Raw genomic sequence first — 17,435 nt, forward strand, 5'->3', positions numbered from 1 at the left:
TAATAAATAGAGGCAAAACTGTACGTTTCAGTGTCACACACCCTTCTATGAATACACAGAGCAAGCCTACAATCAGATATGCCAACTTTATTCTGATGACTGCGTGTAAGGCAACACTACGGTTCCACAACAGTCAAAGTGATAAATATAGCTGGACTTGTCCTCCTATTACCTCCATATTCTACATATTTCAGCCTTGAACTCAGGTCTAAATGAGTGCAGATGTGAGATTATCATATTCACAAGAAGTAGTCTGATACTCCACTATCTGGACATCATTTCATCACTCACTTGGCATAATCTATTTCTTGACAGGTTGTGTTTAAATTATTTAAACGTAAACACTTTGCTAGTATTTCCCCTCAGTATGAACTTAATATCTATGTGCACAGTAAAACTCAATGACAGGGATGGCTCATGACAGATCCCAAGTATAATAATTACTTCTAAAGATTAGACAGTGTTATTTTAGAACCTGGCTGCCAAGTAGCACAAGCACACTCACCCACATTGGTGAGAGGAGCTTTGCTGGAGGAGGGGTAAAGAGGGCGGGTGGGAGAAGGCAGCTGAGGGGGGGTATTGCTCTCTGTCATGCTCACTATAGTGTGAGAGTGGCGCCTTCCCGGTTTGCTACCATCACTGTCTGACAGACTTGATCCATACCGTCTGAAAATGAAAGGTCATTTAAAGGGATAACAGCAAGATTCCACTGAATGGTAACATCTTTAATAAACGCAGTAAATATACGGAGACTCACTCCAAGCCTTTCTTCGGTAAAGTATTCCGGTCTGTTTGTAAGCTGCAGAGAAGAGAGCAAAAACAAAATTACTGGAGAATAAACTTGGGTACATTTAAATCCTTTTCCTCATTCAGCCTGCTTTGTATACTTGGCACCTGACAAACCAGAGTGTGGGATTGCCTAACTAAACATTTATTTGGCAGGAAATAGTTTGGAGCACCTCCACCTCAACAAATAGCAATTCTGGGATGGATCCAGGCCTCTGTCTTAAAAAAGATCGCTCATGCTTTCTGTTACCAAAAAAATCCAAATAAAGTGGATGTTCAGTTGGCTGCAAACAGACCAAATATTTATGCTGATTCAGTCGGACATCATGTTCTATAAACAACTAATATTAGTTCATGAAAAGATAGGAGGTTATTTCTTTAATTTCTCATTTGTTGAGAAATGCACATTATTTGTTTCAGTATTGCTCTTCATCTTGTGAAAGCAGGAAGCACTCATGACCTACTTTTTTCTTTGCTGTTTTTTGTTATAAACAAAAAGTAGAGATGCAAGTAAATTTCCCTTAAAAAACAATTTTTCAAAAAATAATGTAACAGAAAAAATAACTTGTTAAACTTTCACACATTTTGGAAAATACTTTGGACACTTGCTTATCTGAGAGATTGAGAGAAGTCCGACTCCCGGACCCCCAGGTTCCTGTCCCCCTCTCTTCCTTGTCTTGAATGTCTGATGGGAGAAACTTTGAAGTGGAGGGTACGCTCATCTGGAGGGGTAAGGACTCCATGCTACGGTGCATGCCAGACCGCTTGGGATAGAGCACTGGTGAGCCGCTCAAACTCAGGCTCTCGCTGGCGTAGCTGGGGGAATCAATGTGGAGGACTGGCGCTGGGCTTGGAGTGAGGCGGGCGGCCGTGTGGGAGCCAGCCAAGTCTTGAAGCTTGGAATATGGTGGGACTTTGGGTGGAAGGTCATGGATGGTCACACAGGAATCAAGACTGTTTGAATTGACCTTGTCTAAGTGAGCCAAGCTTGGTGGGCGACCAAGAGATTTAGTGTTCAGCATCCTGGAAATAAGGCAACAAGATGTCAGAAAAACTGAAGCAGAACAATCCAAAAACATAATGTGAACAGGTACTTGTCGTTGAGGCAAGGAGGACATTAACATTGTATTTAACAACATATGTTAGCTACAGGCACAACTTCAAGTCAAAGAGATTTTATAGCTGTATTTGTAATTTGGGTGAGAACTACTGAAATGAGAGACCTTGGTGTTGTTGGAGAGGACAGCTCGGGGTATTTGCTGCTGCTGGTCCGTCTCAGGCCATGCAGTTTCACAGCAGACTCTCCTGTGGACTCACACTGACTGTTCTCTCTCTTCAGAGATGCACAGTCAGCACCCACAGCCTTGGCCTTGGCTCTTTCTTTTTCCTTCTCTCTGTCTGTCTGGTTCACCGGACCTGTACTTGGTCGATTAGTCATCTTACCACTGCCACTACAAGGCTCTTTAACCCTGGGGCCTGTGGAGGCTATAGATACTGGTTTCAAACTCATCAAACTTGAGTCGATAGTACTGCTGACAGGCCGAGTTGTTGGGCGACCAATCACACTGAGAGTGCTTGATTTGGCCGGCCGAGGCAAGCTGCGGTACTGAATGCTGTTTCGAGCGTTTGGCCCAAGAAAGCTCTGTTCACTGCTGGCATCAAAACTGTTCTTCCTGCCTAGGGGTGCTCCTCCTCCCACAGGCTTCACAGGGATGCCAGATGACTTGGGAGTTTTCCCCACAGTAGCAGAGCCACTGGAGATGGTGGTGCCCCCTGCTGTCAAAACAGTTGCAGTACCAGTGGCTGTTGGCTTCTTGTAGCCAAAGGAACCTCCAGCGGTGGGTTTGACTAAACCTGACGGGGGTCTGCGATGCTCTCCATGATGATCCCTGCCAGCATCTGAACGAGATCGCTGTAGACCAGCAGCTCGGATGGAAATTTTGGATTTGTCAAGTGGCTTCTCACTTTTAGGTGCTATATGAAAGACAAAACAATTTTTAATTTTTAAAACAATTAAGAACGATTAAAGTCAACATTAAACAGAGACAAAAAAAGACATATGTCATGCTATGACAATGATTTTTTTTCTCTCTTTTTCTTTTCATTGAGTATCATTAAGAAAATCAAATAACCATTTATTGGTGCGTTATGTTTCTTGTTAAAAAGGGGCCGATATTACAAGAAATTTTCTTTTTCCTGTTCCTTTTTGAGCATGGTGATCTGTATTATTTTGTTTTTGTACTGTAAAGTCTTGTTTTAGCTTTTGTGTGACCATGTGAGAAATAAAAATGCGTGAGTTTCTGCTCTTTTTGTGCATGAACTTTGCTGACTCTTCTTTTTAATAAAGTCATTATAAGAACAGAAGAAACTTTAAAAATATAAATGACTGGCTGATAACATGCTAATGTGCATGTGATCACAACATGCGGATTTATTTTTAGTTTAATGGTTCTACAAATCAGTAATGACATTTTTATGTTATCAACGTGTAACATTAACATCTGTGCATGTGTGCTCACCAGTTTAACCAACGAGTTTTCTACAAAAACTAATTTGCAGAGATACTATTTCCTGAATCTGACCGTAATACTGTCAAAGATGATTCAAAATGGTTTTAAGCAGTACAATTAAGCCAGTGCTGATTTTTGCCATCAAAAAAGAAATGACAGTATGTAAAGCTAAATCAACTTCCTACTTCAGCAGTTCTGTGGAAATATGTCTGAATGCAGATCAAACCACCAGTAATAACTGAGGACTGAACTTTGCCTCGAAACAACAGTCATTCTACTTTTTAAGAGTTTTTTACATGTTGAGTGTGACTCAATATGCTTAGACTTCATAAAAAAAAAAAAATGAAAAAAGGGTCAAAGGTATAAGGTATTTTCAATACATTAAAACAATTAATATGGGGCCTCATATAGTTTGGGGAGATACATAGTGAAAATAACAATAATTTCCTATATTTTCAATTGTTTTTACTTCTCCTTGTCCAACCAAATGACCACATATCAGCAAGGCAATGTTCATTCAGTCTGATTCATTACTGACCACAGCAGTTCAGCCTCTAACTTGCTGTTTCACAATACTGGAACAAGCTGCCAGTTGCTATCAAAGCAAGGGTGCTTCTGCCCATTTTTAGTTCCTTCAGTACTCATCTCTTCAAATAAAACACTTCCCAACTCCAAAACACTGACATCCCCAAAGCCTAAAGCAGGGTTTTACTGAAGCTTCAATATTGCCTTCCATTTGTAAGCTGCTTTGGAAAAAACATGTGCTAAATGCTTTTATATGCAAGTTTATTTTCAAAGCTCCTCTCTTTTCTGCCTCAGCCAGCTGTTGTCATTGTTTATGCTATTCAGTGAACTGCTCAGGTGTGTTGTTCAACGATTTCTGCCACAATTCATTTGCGATTTTAAATGAAAGTAAAGATGTAAAAGATTCACTTTAGCAGATCAGCTAAAGGAGGCTCTGATCCCAGTGAGAGACAGATCCAGGGCATTACTCAAACAGAGTCACTGCCAAATGTGCGTCAGAATAAATCTGAGGTAATACCCTTTAAATTAAGAGCAGACTTGATGTATGTTGTAAAGTCTGGAAGGAATTAAATACTAAAAGATAAGGGTGAAGCCACAGCTTTTTTTCCCTTTACCTTAGGAATGTTGAACATCAACTTTATTTAGAATAAACTAATCACTTTCAACTTCTTTTATAGTTAAACTTACTGTCAAATATAGTCAAATATCTAAAATTTATCCTGTGATGGCTGAGTATTTTTTATTAAGTGTAGACAAAACACAAACTTGGACATTATTTTTATCATATATGTTAAAAGATTAAATTTAGCAGAGAACTAAATTAAATTAAAAAGCCAACAATAATGTTAAATCAAATGGATGAAAAAGCAAACTCAGCTGCTGCAGATGTGCAGACTTTTCTGTGAGACAGTGGAAGACACATTAGTCTGGGTTTTGAACTTAGATTAATTTCATACAGTCTCTTTGAAACATTTTACTGTATAAATCTCAGCTTAACTCACGCTAACATATAAATCTCTGTATTCATCTTGACACCAAGCACAAATCTGTCTTGGCTATTCTGTAAACAGTCTGTTTTACGTTTAGCTTCCACATCAGTGAGATAATAAATGAGATGATGATGATAAATAAAAATTGATAGAACCAATTCCCATAAATATAAACAGCTGAAAGAAAGACCACAAAAAAGCCATGTATATCTCAAGTTGAAAAAATATTAGGTCTTGCCTGCAACTTTGAGCATGCTCTGTGAGGTATGGGTAATGGGAGACGTCACGCCCACAGGAGGATTTCTGCTTTTCTTCAAACTTCCTGGCTGACCCAAACTCTGAGGTTTCTTCAGTTCCCCTTTCAACCCGAAATCTTCACTGAGACTTGGAGGCTTCTTTCTCCATTTGCTTGGAGCTTCTGTTTTGAGACTTCCAGAGTCATAGCTGCAGCTGTCAAGCTTGTGGCTGGCCTTTCCATCCTCGCTGTACCAAGAAAGTCCACTTTCCACCAGGGAGCGCTTCTCTGCATCAGTACGGAGCTGCAGAGGGAGGAATGGAGAAAGGGAGGAGGCACAGAGTGGGTAACAATCAGATGTGGTCTGTGTTATCTATGGAAATTGATGTTCTCTATAATCTTTGTTCTATCTGTGCTGCATTTCAGTCGGAAATATGAAGCGATACACTGATATGCACCAAGGGGATTGTAGAAGCACACAGAAAAAGACAAACGAAGGGTTACACAAATATGCTTGTTGATTAACCACTTTCAAATTTAGAAAGACACATGAAATTAATAAAACGTTATGTCATTTTTGGGTGTGCAGTGGAAAATAAATTCACCGCTACATGTGTGACATCGTGTGGTGCCTTGTGGAGGTGGTGCTAAGGACAAAACTGAGCATGCTGCTTTTTGGCACATTAAGGGGATATAAAGCAGCAGATGGCTCATTAAGGAGTACTAATATTAATTTCTTTCAAGTGAAAAATGTACACACATAAAAGAAAAGAAAGAGGTTTGCAAACAAGAAAGTGAAATTTAAAACACACTTAATTCAATTTAAATTTTCCTCCGACATGAAGCACTAATTTAAGTTATAAAGAACCATATTTACCAGCTACAACAAATTGGCTGGAGCTGTGAGTATGTATCTTAACACCGTGAGGTGCAGGTTGGTACAGGATGGTTTGGCGCAGTTTCTTTCGGTAAACCCTAACCTATGTTGCACCGGGAGCAGATGACGTGTCAGGAAAGTTCACGCATCAGTTTGTTATACAGTGTTCACCAACATCTTTAAGTGCTTGCTGCAACAAGCCAAAGCTCCTGCCTGTCTGAAAACTCCCACATTAACACCTTCACAACTGTGTTAAATGCATCAGATTAACACATTTTTGTAGCTTTGAAGCTAGCATCACACCTATATGAAAGGCTTTCACCCATAAAGAGGTTGGTCTACTACCCACTTTACTCCTGTCCAGCATATTTTGTGACTTATCAGGTGTGTTCATGTGTGACACTTTAACAGCTGGATGTTGGTTTTACAGCCTTGTCTACCATATTGTTGGTTTTTGTGAAGCTTTTGATCTTTGCTGTTTCCACTATTTAGTGACTTGAGTTTACAGGTGTTTGATTGTTTGTGTTTAGAACCACCTCTGTTCTATATTTTGGTTGCCCTGCCCTTCCAATTGGGCCTGTATTGATTTCATTTTATTTTTCGGTGGGACAATAAAGTTGCCCAATACACTTTTTGGTCTGGCACATTTGTTTTATGTTGTGGCTCTTACCCCTAGACCGCTGGGTCGTAACACAGACCAATTAAGTATTTCAGCTCACCATAACGGAGGAGTTGCGTCTTGATCCCAAGGGTGTGCTTGGGAGGGAGTTAAGAGACGAGCTTGCATTGAACTCTTCTGAACTGAGGTTTTCCGAGCCATCACCATCACTGAGCCCACTGCTGATGGAGCTGCTCTCATCCCAACTGCAACAAGACAAAATGATGACTGAGGAAAAATGTGTCATCTACGAACTGAACATGCAAAAAGATGCAGAACCCTGTGTTTAAAGTAGGTAAAAAACAACATTTTAAAAAGATGCATCCATCTGTCTACTTCAGACTACCTCTGGAGATGACCACATGCTCAACAAGCAGGTGATTCCAACATGGCAGATGCTACTTTGATTGAGTTAACACATCAGAGCTCAAGACCATATGGTCATCAATCTTCAGGAGTGCTTCCCCCCCCCCCCCCCCCTTTTTTTTTATGGTTTATAAACTTATGCACTTAACAAAATTGAGTTTACAACTAAAAGTAGATGGGCTGGAATATTTAGAATATACTGACTACAGTGACAGGTGTGCAGTCAGTTTAAAAAAATGAATGACAATAAAAATAACCATAATAATGGTCATGAAAATAAACTGTTACACATAAAAGGTTGTTTAAACAGGGGACTTTATTATAATGTATTTTCCATGTAACTTTTGTCACCACAAGACCCATCTTTTTCACAAAACCTTGCATAGAGAATAAGACCTTTTAGCACTACAACTTATGTTGGAAGCTCCCTTCATGCAGTCATAATAAAAATGGTCAGCTTGGACTATAAAAATAGAACTTTCAACATAATTGAATAAATCAATGACAGCAGAGCAAGTATTTTTTTTAACATGGAGCAATAGACTTTAATCTTAAAATTGTAGCCCCAGGGGAAAATTGTCAGGACATGCTGATAAATTAGGTTTGACAAAAAAAAAATATGGTGTCTGACAGGATTTAAAATGTGGTCTGTTACTCAGAAGCCAAATGAGGGAAAGTAGAGTGACGGCCCCAAAAACAACCCACCACAAGCCTTTTATCCACCTGCAAATTAATTTTATGAGTCATGCTGAAACAGAAGCTGCCAGACTGGACCCCTTGTGTGAGGACAGCAGAGATGAGCATTCCCAGTACACCCATGAGAAATATGCTGAAAGTTGATTATTGTATGGAGTGTAATAGCAAGTGTATATCCCTTGTCAACCAGATAATCACAACTCTGTTTGAGATATTTTATACTTGGATTTGCTTGAAAAGAGCAACTGTACCTTGTCATGTTTAGAAATATGACACCTTTTTATAGCTAAATGAGGATCCGGCTGAGATTTTGTAAAATAATGTTCCCCATCATTACCATTGCAACCACAGATGTTAATAAAAAATTTTGTTGGCACACAGAAATGTGGCACAGTGGAAACAGTAAATTAATATTGCCTTTTAAAGCTGAGTCACTGCTTGAGCTGAATCAGATCTTTCCCCTCTCCTTGGTTTCTCCACTAAGCTGAAAATGCTCTTTGTGGGTATGAAGTCTGCAATTAGCAAAGACATGGAACATGGAATAGGACAGAAAAACACAGGGAGAAAAAATGTCTTCTACACGTTCAAAATTGGATATAATGACATGGCTGAAGTTGAGCGGTAGTCAGACTTGTAAAACACAGAAGCAGCCATCCATGAACTGGTTTAAGGTGTTAATTTTCTGCATTCTGCTACATAAAGCCAACATTTAGGCAAAGTGATTGCATGCACGACTGAAGCAGGGTTTCAAAAAGGATAAATGCTGGATTTTTCATTTTTAAAAGTTGACAAATGCTATCAACAGTCATATATGCTTTAAAATTTACACCAAGTGGAGATGTTTGTGGTAGGTTTAAACAATACATCCTCTGTTAGAGGCGACAGAGGGGCCATGAATACCCCACAGGGATGTCAGAGTATGAGGCTGGATGGTCTGTGGATATTACAAGCCAAGTTGTCTGCTCGCAGAGGTAAAAATCCAGACAAGGAGGGGATGGGAGTACACCAGTTTAGCGCATACTTCATACATAGGGTGGCAATTAACTTTTTTTTTTTTCCCTACTTTTGTGACACAACTCCAACATCTTCCTGGTTTGTGTGTTGCAACAGTGTGAAAGTGTTTGAGCAGGACAGGACATCCACATCTTTGTCCAGACTTTGTAGCAGACCCGACAACATCATAACGACACGCCAAGTGCTGTTTACAAATAAGGCTAAATGTAAAGCACTGAAACACACAACAAAAATAAATATAGAAAGAAATGCTGTTGTTCATTTGAAAGAGAACTAAATTTGTGAACAATGATTTTAACCAAAACGTGCTAAATACAGAGAGAAATACGTAATTCCACCGATATTATGAATTTTGTACCAATTAACTAACATTAAATTAACTTCATGCTTTTAATTTCCACATAAAATGTTTATTCATTCATTAAAGTAGACTATAAATGACTCCAGTTTAAATTGAGCGAAACCAGTCATTTCATCCTGAAGATGTGCCTTTCAGACAAAAGCTGCGTCATGTTTGGAATAATTAAAAACCATATTCTGGCGAAATGAAAGTCCGAAAACGCAAAATAAATATGAACACCATTCACTCTTTTTCAAATGTCGATAAATATGTAGGTTACAGTATAAAGAGTTACCTTGGTGCAAGAACCAAAGTCCGTATTCCTCGTGTCGCCGGCTGTAACGGAGACACTTTCCCGATCAATACGCGACCACTCATTTGTGACTTTTCCCGGTTCAATGTAAGCACAAGTTCCCCTATCAAACCGTACGAAAGCCGATTTAATCTCCTCCGCAGGACAAGATCTCTTGTCGCCCATTCAGTCAGCATTAAAGAGACATGATTGCCTTTCAGCTATCAGGCTACACTCCTCCCCAAAGAGAAAAAAACTGAGGAAAAAAAGCGAGAGAGAAAAAAAAAAAGATGACTGGACCAGCGGGACCCTGATATTACTCCGCGGGACGGTAGCCAACAGCTGCCCAGTTAAATGGTAACCATAGAAACTCCCCAATACTGATCCCTGAAGTAATCCCAAACTAACATAAGATTAATGAACCAATGTCTCTGTTTAACGTGTTATTTAAATGATGTCCCTTTCAACATCGCAAAGCCGTCTGATTACGTACTCTAAAACGTTCAAATAATCACATTTTTTATCACTAATAGTAATTTGCACTAGGCGAAAATGTACGCTAGCATCCTGCAGCGGTTCCCATAAAGTTTCAGGAGCAAAGCCAAAATGTCTCCTGTCGATGCAATGCAGTTAATTCATAGTACTTTTTAATCAGTACCAGCACTGGTATTGATACTTCTTGCCTAATAAAAGGAGCATTAGACTGTACAGTGTGCATTAATATCTTCATTGCAAGGGCAATAATATGGAATTTAAATAAAAATCAAGAACATTGTTAAATGAAAAAAATTCCTTTAAAACCATCATAAATTATGTTGATGAGTAAAAAAACAAAAATAAGATAAAATTAGTATTTTTAAAATGATAAAATAATCCAACCACAGAGTACTGTAAAATCATTCACATTTATTACATGCAAAATGACTAAATCAATACAACATGTAAAATTAATAAATATGAATAAAGCTTAATGTGCAATAACCTGCATTAAACCAGTAAAATTTAATATAAAAAAAACAAAAACAAAAAAAACCCTTAGCATTACTAATAGCAGCAGCAGCATGACATAATTACGGTACTATAATCATGTGACACAGAAGAAATACACTGAAAAGTGTATTGCTAGGCTTCACAAACAATTGTATTGCCCAAAACTCTCAGAAGTGAAACCAGAGTGGTATTGCAATACTCTAAAAAGTATCAACTCCAGAGTATCTAAACACCCATCTTCAGTCAAACTGATTAATATAAAAACATACATTAATAAAGTTTTTGTTTTAAATTCGACAGACATTAATTTGAAATGGGGCTGTTCAATGTGTCTTGATAAAATGCATATTTTAAAGAGACACACTCGCCTTTAAAAACACAAATGCCCATAAATTCCGCAGAAAGATGATGACTTAAAAAAAAAAAAAAAACGAAAATGACAGTCGCTCTGGCACAGTACTTTCTCATTTCTTTTACTGCTCACATGATGATAAACTATCACATATTTGAATTGCCTTTATTTAAATCCCATTTTATTTTTAAACCAATAACATATTAAAAATAAAACTTAAAATATATTGCAAATGCATACATAACAGTAAATGTCACAAGCAAAAGGTATGAATATTTCCATAACCTTAATTGGTCGAAATAATGCAAATGGCGATAAAACCACCATATTTTGTAGTTGCATGTGACTTGTCAACAAGTTATTAAATACACTGGCTGTCCCAAAAAAAAGGTCATTCACTAATATTTTTCAGACTACCTTTAGCTGTGACAACAGCATGAATTCGCTATGGCATTGCTTTGATAAGCTTCTGCATGACACAAGATTTATTTCAGTCCAGTGTTGCAATAATTTAAGATCTTGTACTGATGATGGGAGAGTCTGACCACTGCACAAAGCCTTCTCTCGTACATCCCAAAGTTCTCAATGGCATGTCTGGACCCTGTGGTGGCCAGTCCATAAGAAAAAATGATGTGCTCCCTGAACCACTTTTTTACAATTTGAGCCCAATGAACCCTGCCATTGTCATCTTGGAATATGCCCATGCAGTCAGGAAAGAAAAAATCCACTGATGGAATAATCTGGTCTTCAGTATACTCAGGTTGACATACTTTGGGCACATAATGTTACTAAACCTAGAATTGACCAGCTGTACAGACCCCCAGATCATAGACAGGCTTGTACAGTAGGCACTATGCATGATGACTGCATCCCTTCCGTTGCCTCTCTTCTTATCCCGATGCTCCCATTGGTCTGGAACAAGGTAAATCTGGACTCATCAGATCACATGGCCTTATTCCACTGCTTCTGTCTGAGGATGATGTTCTCACACTTGATTACAAGCAGGATGAAAAGGAAATTTCAGAGCTTCTCATATCGAGGTGAGGAAGAAATTGCCCAAGGCTATTCGAACATAAAACAGTTACTTCCGGGTTTTGCAGGAGCTGCTGGAAGAGGTCTCAGTCTCATGCAAATACCATCCTTTCAGTGGGAAGATTCCTATTCAGTGGACAGCCTGCTTGAACTTTGAGTACATGAAGAAATATGCTCTGCATTGAACCAATAGTTGCAGGCCACATGTCCCCCACCATGGCTGTCAATGACATTTTCATGGAGTCCCACACTGTCATTGAAAGTTGATCGTCTCCAGTTGGATTTGGCTGACAAGGGCCTACAAGGCTTCATCAAACGTCTCCTCCGTTCCCTCGGTTTACTGAGTTATGTGAGGACATGGCGACAAAGCCGAGCCGGCTCTTGACTACTGTGATCACGGACATTTCCCTGTTGGGGAAATCTATGGGGATGATGGTGTCGCAAAAACGAACCAGATGGCTCAACTTGGCAAACTTAGAGAGAAAAAAACAATATTTTGGACAAATGGCATATTCGGCACTGCGCTGGCTTTTATGCAGCAGTGTTATTAGGATGTCTTCCTGGGAGAGATGACCCTCCTCAGCAGGCCCCACGACAGAAGTTCTCTCAGGTTGTCAGTTTAGGATCCCTAAATGGCAGAAACCCCAGCCTATTCCTGTCACTATGCCAAGGTGGGAGGCCTGAGACAATGCTGAGTGGAGGTGATATTTCCATCCTGCCGCTTTTCTGACCTAAACATGTCATAGATATTTAATGCCTGTGACAAGACCTGCAGAAATTCTGCCAGAAAAAAACACAATGTATCACCTTTAACCCCAATCCACCAGTCACATTAGACTTCCTCTGACTCTTTATGATGAAGCACAGAAGTCCTGTTCACACCTCTTTAAACTGGTTTCATCAAGTATTTAGTTTACCAGCTAGCTTCACTCTGTTGATATTAATGATTTGGAAAACAGATAGTTTGAAACACCTTTGTGTGATATATAATATAATAGAAAGTGGTATTTGTGACATTCTAATACCATCATAAAAAGTCGGCTATAAAAAAACAGCAATGAACCTCAGGACCGGCATGAGTTCACATTTCTAAATGTTTCACCTTCATTTACATAAAGAGAGAAGTTTATCATGATGAATAGAACCAAGAAATTTTTAATCATTTCCTTCTGGGGCCTGAGTTGAAAAAACTTAGTTCAAGGTGAAGCCTAAATCACCAAGTGAAACCACAAACCCATAGATGACAGGAAGACCTCCAGTAGTGCATGGAAAGAAACCCGTTCTCACAGTTTGGCTGTGATTTTTGGTGATCTCAGCTCTGTAGACCACTGCAGGAGGTCATAGCTTTGTGGGCCTAGACATTTCCTGCACCCTGCTGATATCAGTCATAATCTGTTTTTTCAGTATTTCTCAGTCTTCATATTCACTTATACCAGACAACAAGCTTATTCAGTTTACTACTGTAGCAACCTTCCAAGGCCGAGTTAACCCCCGAATCAAATAAGAACTCAAGAAGTTCTTATCTGAGGACCACCACACATCTCCAAAACAGAGCTCAATGAAAGCCCAAAAAATCAGATCCATCTTAATCCGGGTAGACAGATCTCCACTTTAAACCAGGAACCCTGCTGGTTTTATCTTGTTCCTGGTAGGAAATGTCTACACAGACAGACTGTGACACCCTTTTGAAGTTGGACCCTGGTAAGAGCCTGTTGTCCATCACCCCAGGAGGTCCCTTTGTATCCACAGCACACAAAGACCAAATTCCAGAGCAGAACCTTTAAGCTCTGAATTCTAAACTGTATAAAATACTGGATGTATCCTCAGCACACCTGGATAAATGGACTCTTCTTCCTTTCTAAATTAATCCAAGACTTTAACTGTTTTTCAGATGTGAAATCCACAGAAGTTAGCAAGTTAGTTAATTTCTGTGATTCTTTGGATGGATCAGTGGCGCCATCTAGCAGACACCCTCGAACAGGTTGAGATAGGCATTTCAGGCTGATTAAATACACCGTGATTAACATTATATGCTGTTGTTATGAACGACTCTGACTCAAAGTAAGAACTTGTTGTGTGGAAATGATTTCTTGACCCACTAGGTCCGTGGAAAGTGAAAATCATCGATGAAGTGTATTGAAATGTCTTGATGAAATGTCTTGTACCTGTTAACAAACTTTTTCCCCTTTTGACAGCAGCAAAACTGTTTTAAGGTTCATGTTTATAAGGATCATTCATACTTCTTCTCATCTACAAATGGATTTTATAGACATGTTTTGAGGTTGGAAAAATGTTTAATTCCCCAAGAACTTAGTATTTTGACCAAACCCTCAGACCCCATGTCCTGACCCCTGCACTCTGATTGGATAATCTAAAGTCCGCCCCAGAGCGCTGGCAAATTTAACTGCGGGTCTTCCCGGAACTCGCTCTCTTTTGTCTTTTTTCTTGTCTCTTGTTTTTTCCACTCTTCCCTTTGGTCTTTTTTTCTGCTCTTGTTTTTCTCTCTCGTTTTCTTTGTTTCTCTCTTGTTTTTTTCTTTTCGTTTTCGTTTGATGTTTGCTTTAGTCGTGTTTTTGTCCGTCTGGCGTCATGTTCGTTTTTATTAAGTAAGCTCGCTCCTGCTTAACACCAGAAATCTCATCCAATTCTGGCTCAACAATTGTTTGCTTCTGACACACCATCGAAGCTGCTCTCCCAGCCCACAAAGACTGTGATCAGTAACGCACGGACAATCTGAACGTTACTGCTCCAGCTGATCCCAAGACTTTGCCGGCTCCTGTGACCCATGGGTTCTAATCGGAGTTGGATCCAGCTTCAGACGTCGAACCAGGCGGTTCCAGGCGAGCTCCTGACTTCTGTGGAGGTCCCCTTTGGACAAGTATCAGGATGACCACTGAATCCTTGCCCACTGGACCCAAGGTTTGGGTTCTCGACCACCAAGGCGGTGAAGTAAGGCCGACCCATTATTCCACTGTCTCTGATCCAGCTGGTGTCTTGGCAGAAGCTGCCCTTTTTAAATCCATTCCCCCGGTATCCGCCTGATAGTCTACCCTGACATAGTTAGTTAACTTCATTAGACTTGTCATCTTTCCAACCTTCCTAGTTGTGTAAGTTATGTAAGCTGCTTACATAACTTTACCTTTAATAATTTTATTTTACATTTTTGTTGTTGGCGAGGCTCGAGGTTCCATACTCTCTCTGTCGCTCGCTCACTCTCTCTCCCTATCTCTCATCTTGGCTAATTCAGTATTTGATGCTTGCTGACGCTATTTCTGGTTTACATTATTAATTTCATTTGTGCCTGATGATTTTAACCGGTGTGGTTTTTAATAAAGTGTGTTATATTTTCAGAAGTCGTGGTAGCATGATCGATCTTTAAGGAAGAGATTTGTTCCCTCTGACGAGAACTTACAGTAAGCGTACTTTGAGACTGATGGTTATCTGTTATTAGACAAATATCATTGTCATATTACAGTATTCCCTGCCTGACCGTATAACAAATTTAGGGCTGGGTGGTGCCCCGAGATCGTCCGCTTGTCTAAGGACACAGCAAATTAATAATTAAAACACCCACTGTCGCTCCGACATTGGATCCCAGGTTAACGTTAATGATAATACGCTACACTACAACTGCTTTAAATTTTATTTGGTCCAGCTGGATTAAGTGATAAGTCATCTCAAAGTTCTTTTAAAGATACAGTCCGATCAAATTATGTTCCACTTTCCTGTAATTAATTTATATTCCAATTAACTGGTTATATAATCCACCTTAGTCCAATTCATAATGATTGTCTTCATGCAACACAAATTCATTACAGGAAAACTAAAAGCTGAATGAATGAAGCTGAATTGTAATGAATGAATGTTCTGTTTTCACATTGTGACATTCAGTACTTTATAACAGAAAAACAGACTAATCTTGAGTCAAATTTTAGACAGTATTTTTATTAAACTTTTTTTTTTTTTTTTTTTTTTAGCTTTGAGTGTATGTTGCACATATAAAGACATTCCTCAAGTGAAAACCCAGCTGAGTAAGATGCTAGTTTGAAAAAAAAGTTGTGCCTGCCTCTACCGCTTTCCATATCTTCATTTTCAACCAGAGAGACTCTCTCCTTTCCCCTTCCTGCCTGCTGCTTCATTTGTTTTTCACAAAAACCACATAAACTTGAAACACCTGTTTATGTCAAAGCTTGATTTCCTAATTCTGAAAGATTAACACAGTTGTTTTTTTTCTTTTGGTCTGGAATGATGAGTGTTGTAAATTGTTTATAGAACTAAAAGTTTTACATTGCTCCCATCTCCTGTTTATCTGAGCCAGGCCACAGAGCTTCTAAACAATCCAACATCCACACAACCTTGAAGTCATGTTTGCAATCTATACTAACAGCTGACCTACACTGATAACCAAATGGCTTATGTTAAAAACCTCTGCTCTGGGTTTACTTGTGTCTTTTTGTTGTCCATACCCCCACTAGGGTTTGTCCTATTTATAAACTGTAAATGCTGTAAATGTAGAGCTCAGTGAAAAGGTCTAGTATTTACTGAGGCAGAGAAGTATTATGGTCTGACCTTTACAATCGTGGCTTTTGATCTTTCAGTGCTACATCTTGAGTATCAAACTGCAATGCATCTTGTTGGACTAACTAGTGAGAAGACATCAGAACTGTACAGAGATAAAAGAAAAGTGACAAATCTAATTTATGTAAAGACCAGTCCTCATTTATATCACACAAGTTGTTCAATATAAGATAATAAACAACACAAAGGGGTTAAAAAATATTCAAACAGTCCCATGGCAGAATAACATAACCTATGTGTGATAGCTGAAAATTAAATTCTAACCACTAACATCTAAATGTATCTGTAGATTAGCCTTCAAACTTATGGGAGGCTTTTATAAATGACTGGGTTTTTTAAAATTTTTTTAAAAATCTATTTAAATGTCGTCAGTAGTATGCATTGAAATATACTGCATCACATTGAAGTTTAGAGGCTGAAAGCTATGATGGATAAAAGTTTCTTACCACCATATTTGAAATATATAATATGTACCATAACCAAATGGATGACTCTTAAATCAGAAGTGCATTCCTTGTGAGACAGCAGTTTCCATGGAGTGTAATGACAATAGATTTCCAGCAGGAGGCACAATTATTTCAAACTGCTTGGCACAACTGCAATATCATGTACATACTGTTATTATGTATGTAAAAGAGGGACCACTTTCCATGAAAAAATTATTATATTTTGAACATTTTAATACAGAAGAAGAGCAACAAACTGGGAAATTACTTATGAAATACATCAGAGAACAGGGGCATATGCACTGATTCATGTCTATTTAAATATCTTCGATTTAAAAATAATTCAGAACAAGAAGTGGCATATCTCTGATCTTGCCAGTAACAGGCCTTTCAAGCCTGGCCAAAACGACACAAACAGGGTTGGAGAGCCTTCGTTTCAGAGCTGTAGTAAGTAAATGCATCTGAGAGACAATAGTGACCGACTTGGGCACTGTAGCTGCCCTATCTCTGCAGGGCCCAGGAAATTTGACTTGTCATCTGATTACTGGACTGGAAAACGCAGTCTTAGGAATCCTTGTGCCTTCAGATGCAATTTAAAATAAAACGGATGCACAGATCAACCGTTGCACATTGTGCCACAACTGCAGCCTGTTCGGGTACAATAATGTTGGATTCTGTCATAATCACATGAGAGATTTCTTTTTTTTTGGGTGGGTTCCTAATTTCTATACCAATTTTGAAAAAAAAAG

General features: G+C 38.9%; 1 protein-coding gene across 1 annotated transcript in view; it reads right to left on the bottom strand.

Moving 5' to 3' along the window:
- Window positions 1-17,435, bottom strand: part of LOC306756909 (neuron navigator 1-like) — a 49,051-nt gene that overhangs the window by 15,826 nt on the left and 15,790 nt on the right. The window contains 6 exon segments of the mRNA XM_079241842.1: window positions 506-666; window positions 758-799; window positions 1,396-1,809; window positions 2,010-2,760; window positions 5,049-5,349; window positions 6,642-6,786. Coding sequence (XP_079097968.1) covers window positions 506-666; window positions 758-799; window positions 1,396-1,809; window positions 2,010-2,760; window positions 5,049-5,349; window positions 6,642-6,786 — 1,814 coding nt within the window.

This window comes from Telmatherina bonti (assembly GCF_933228915.1).
Source record: "Telmatherina bonti genome assembly, chromosome: 6".
Lineage (NCBI taxonomy): Eukaryota > Metazoa > Chordata > Actinopteri > Atheriniformes > Telmatherinidae > Telmatherina > Telmatherina bonti.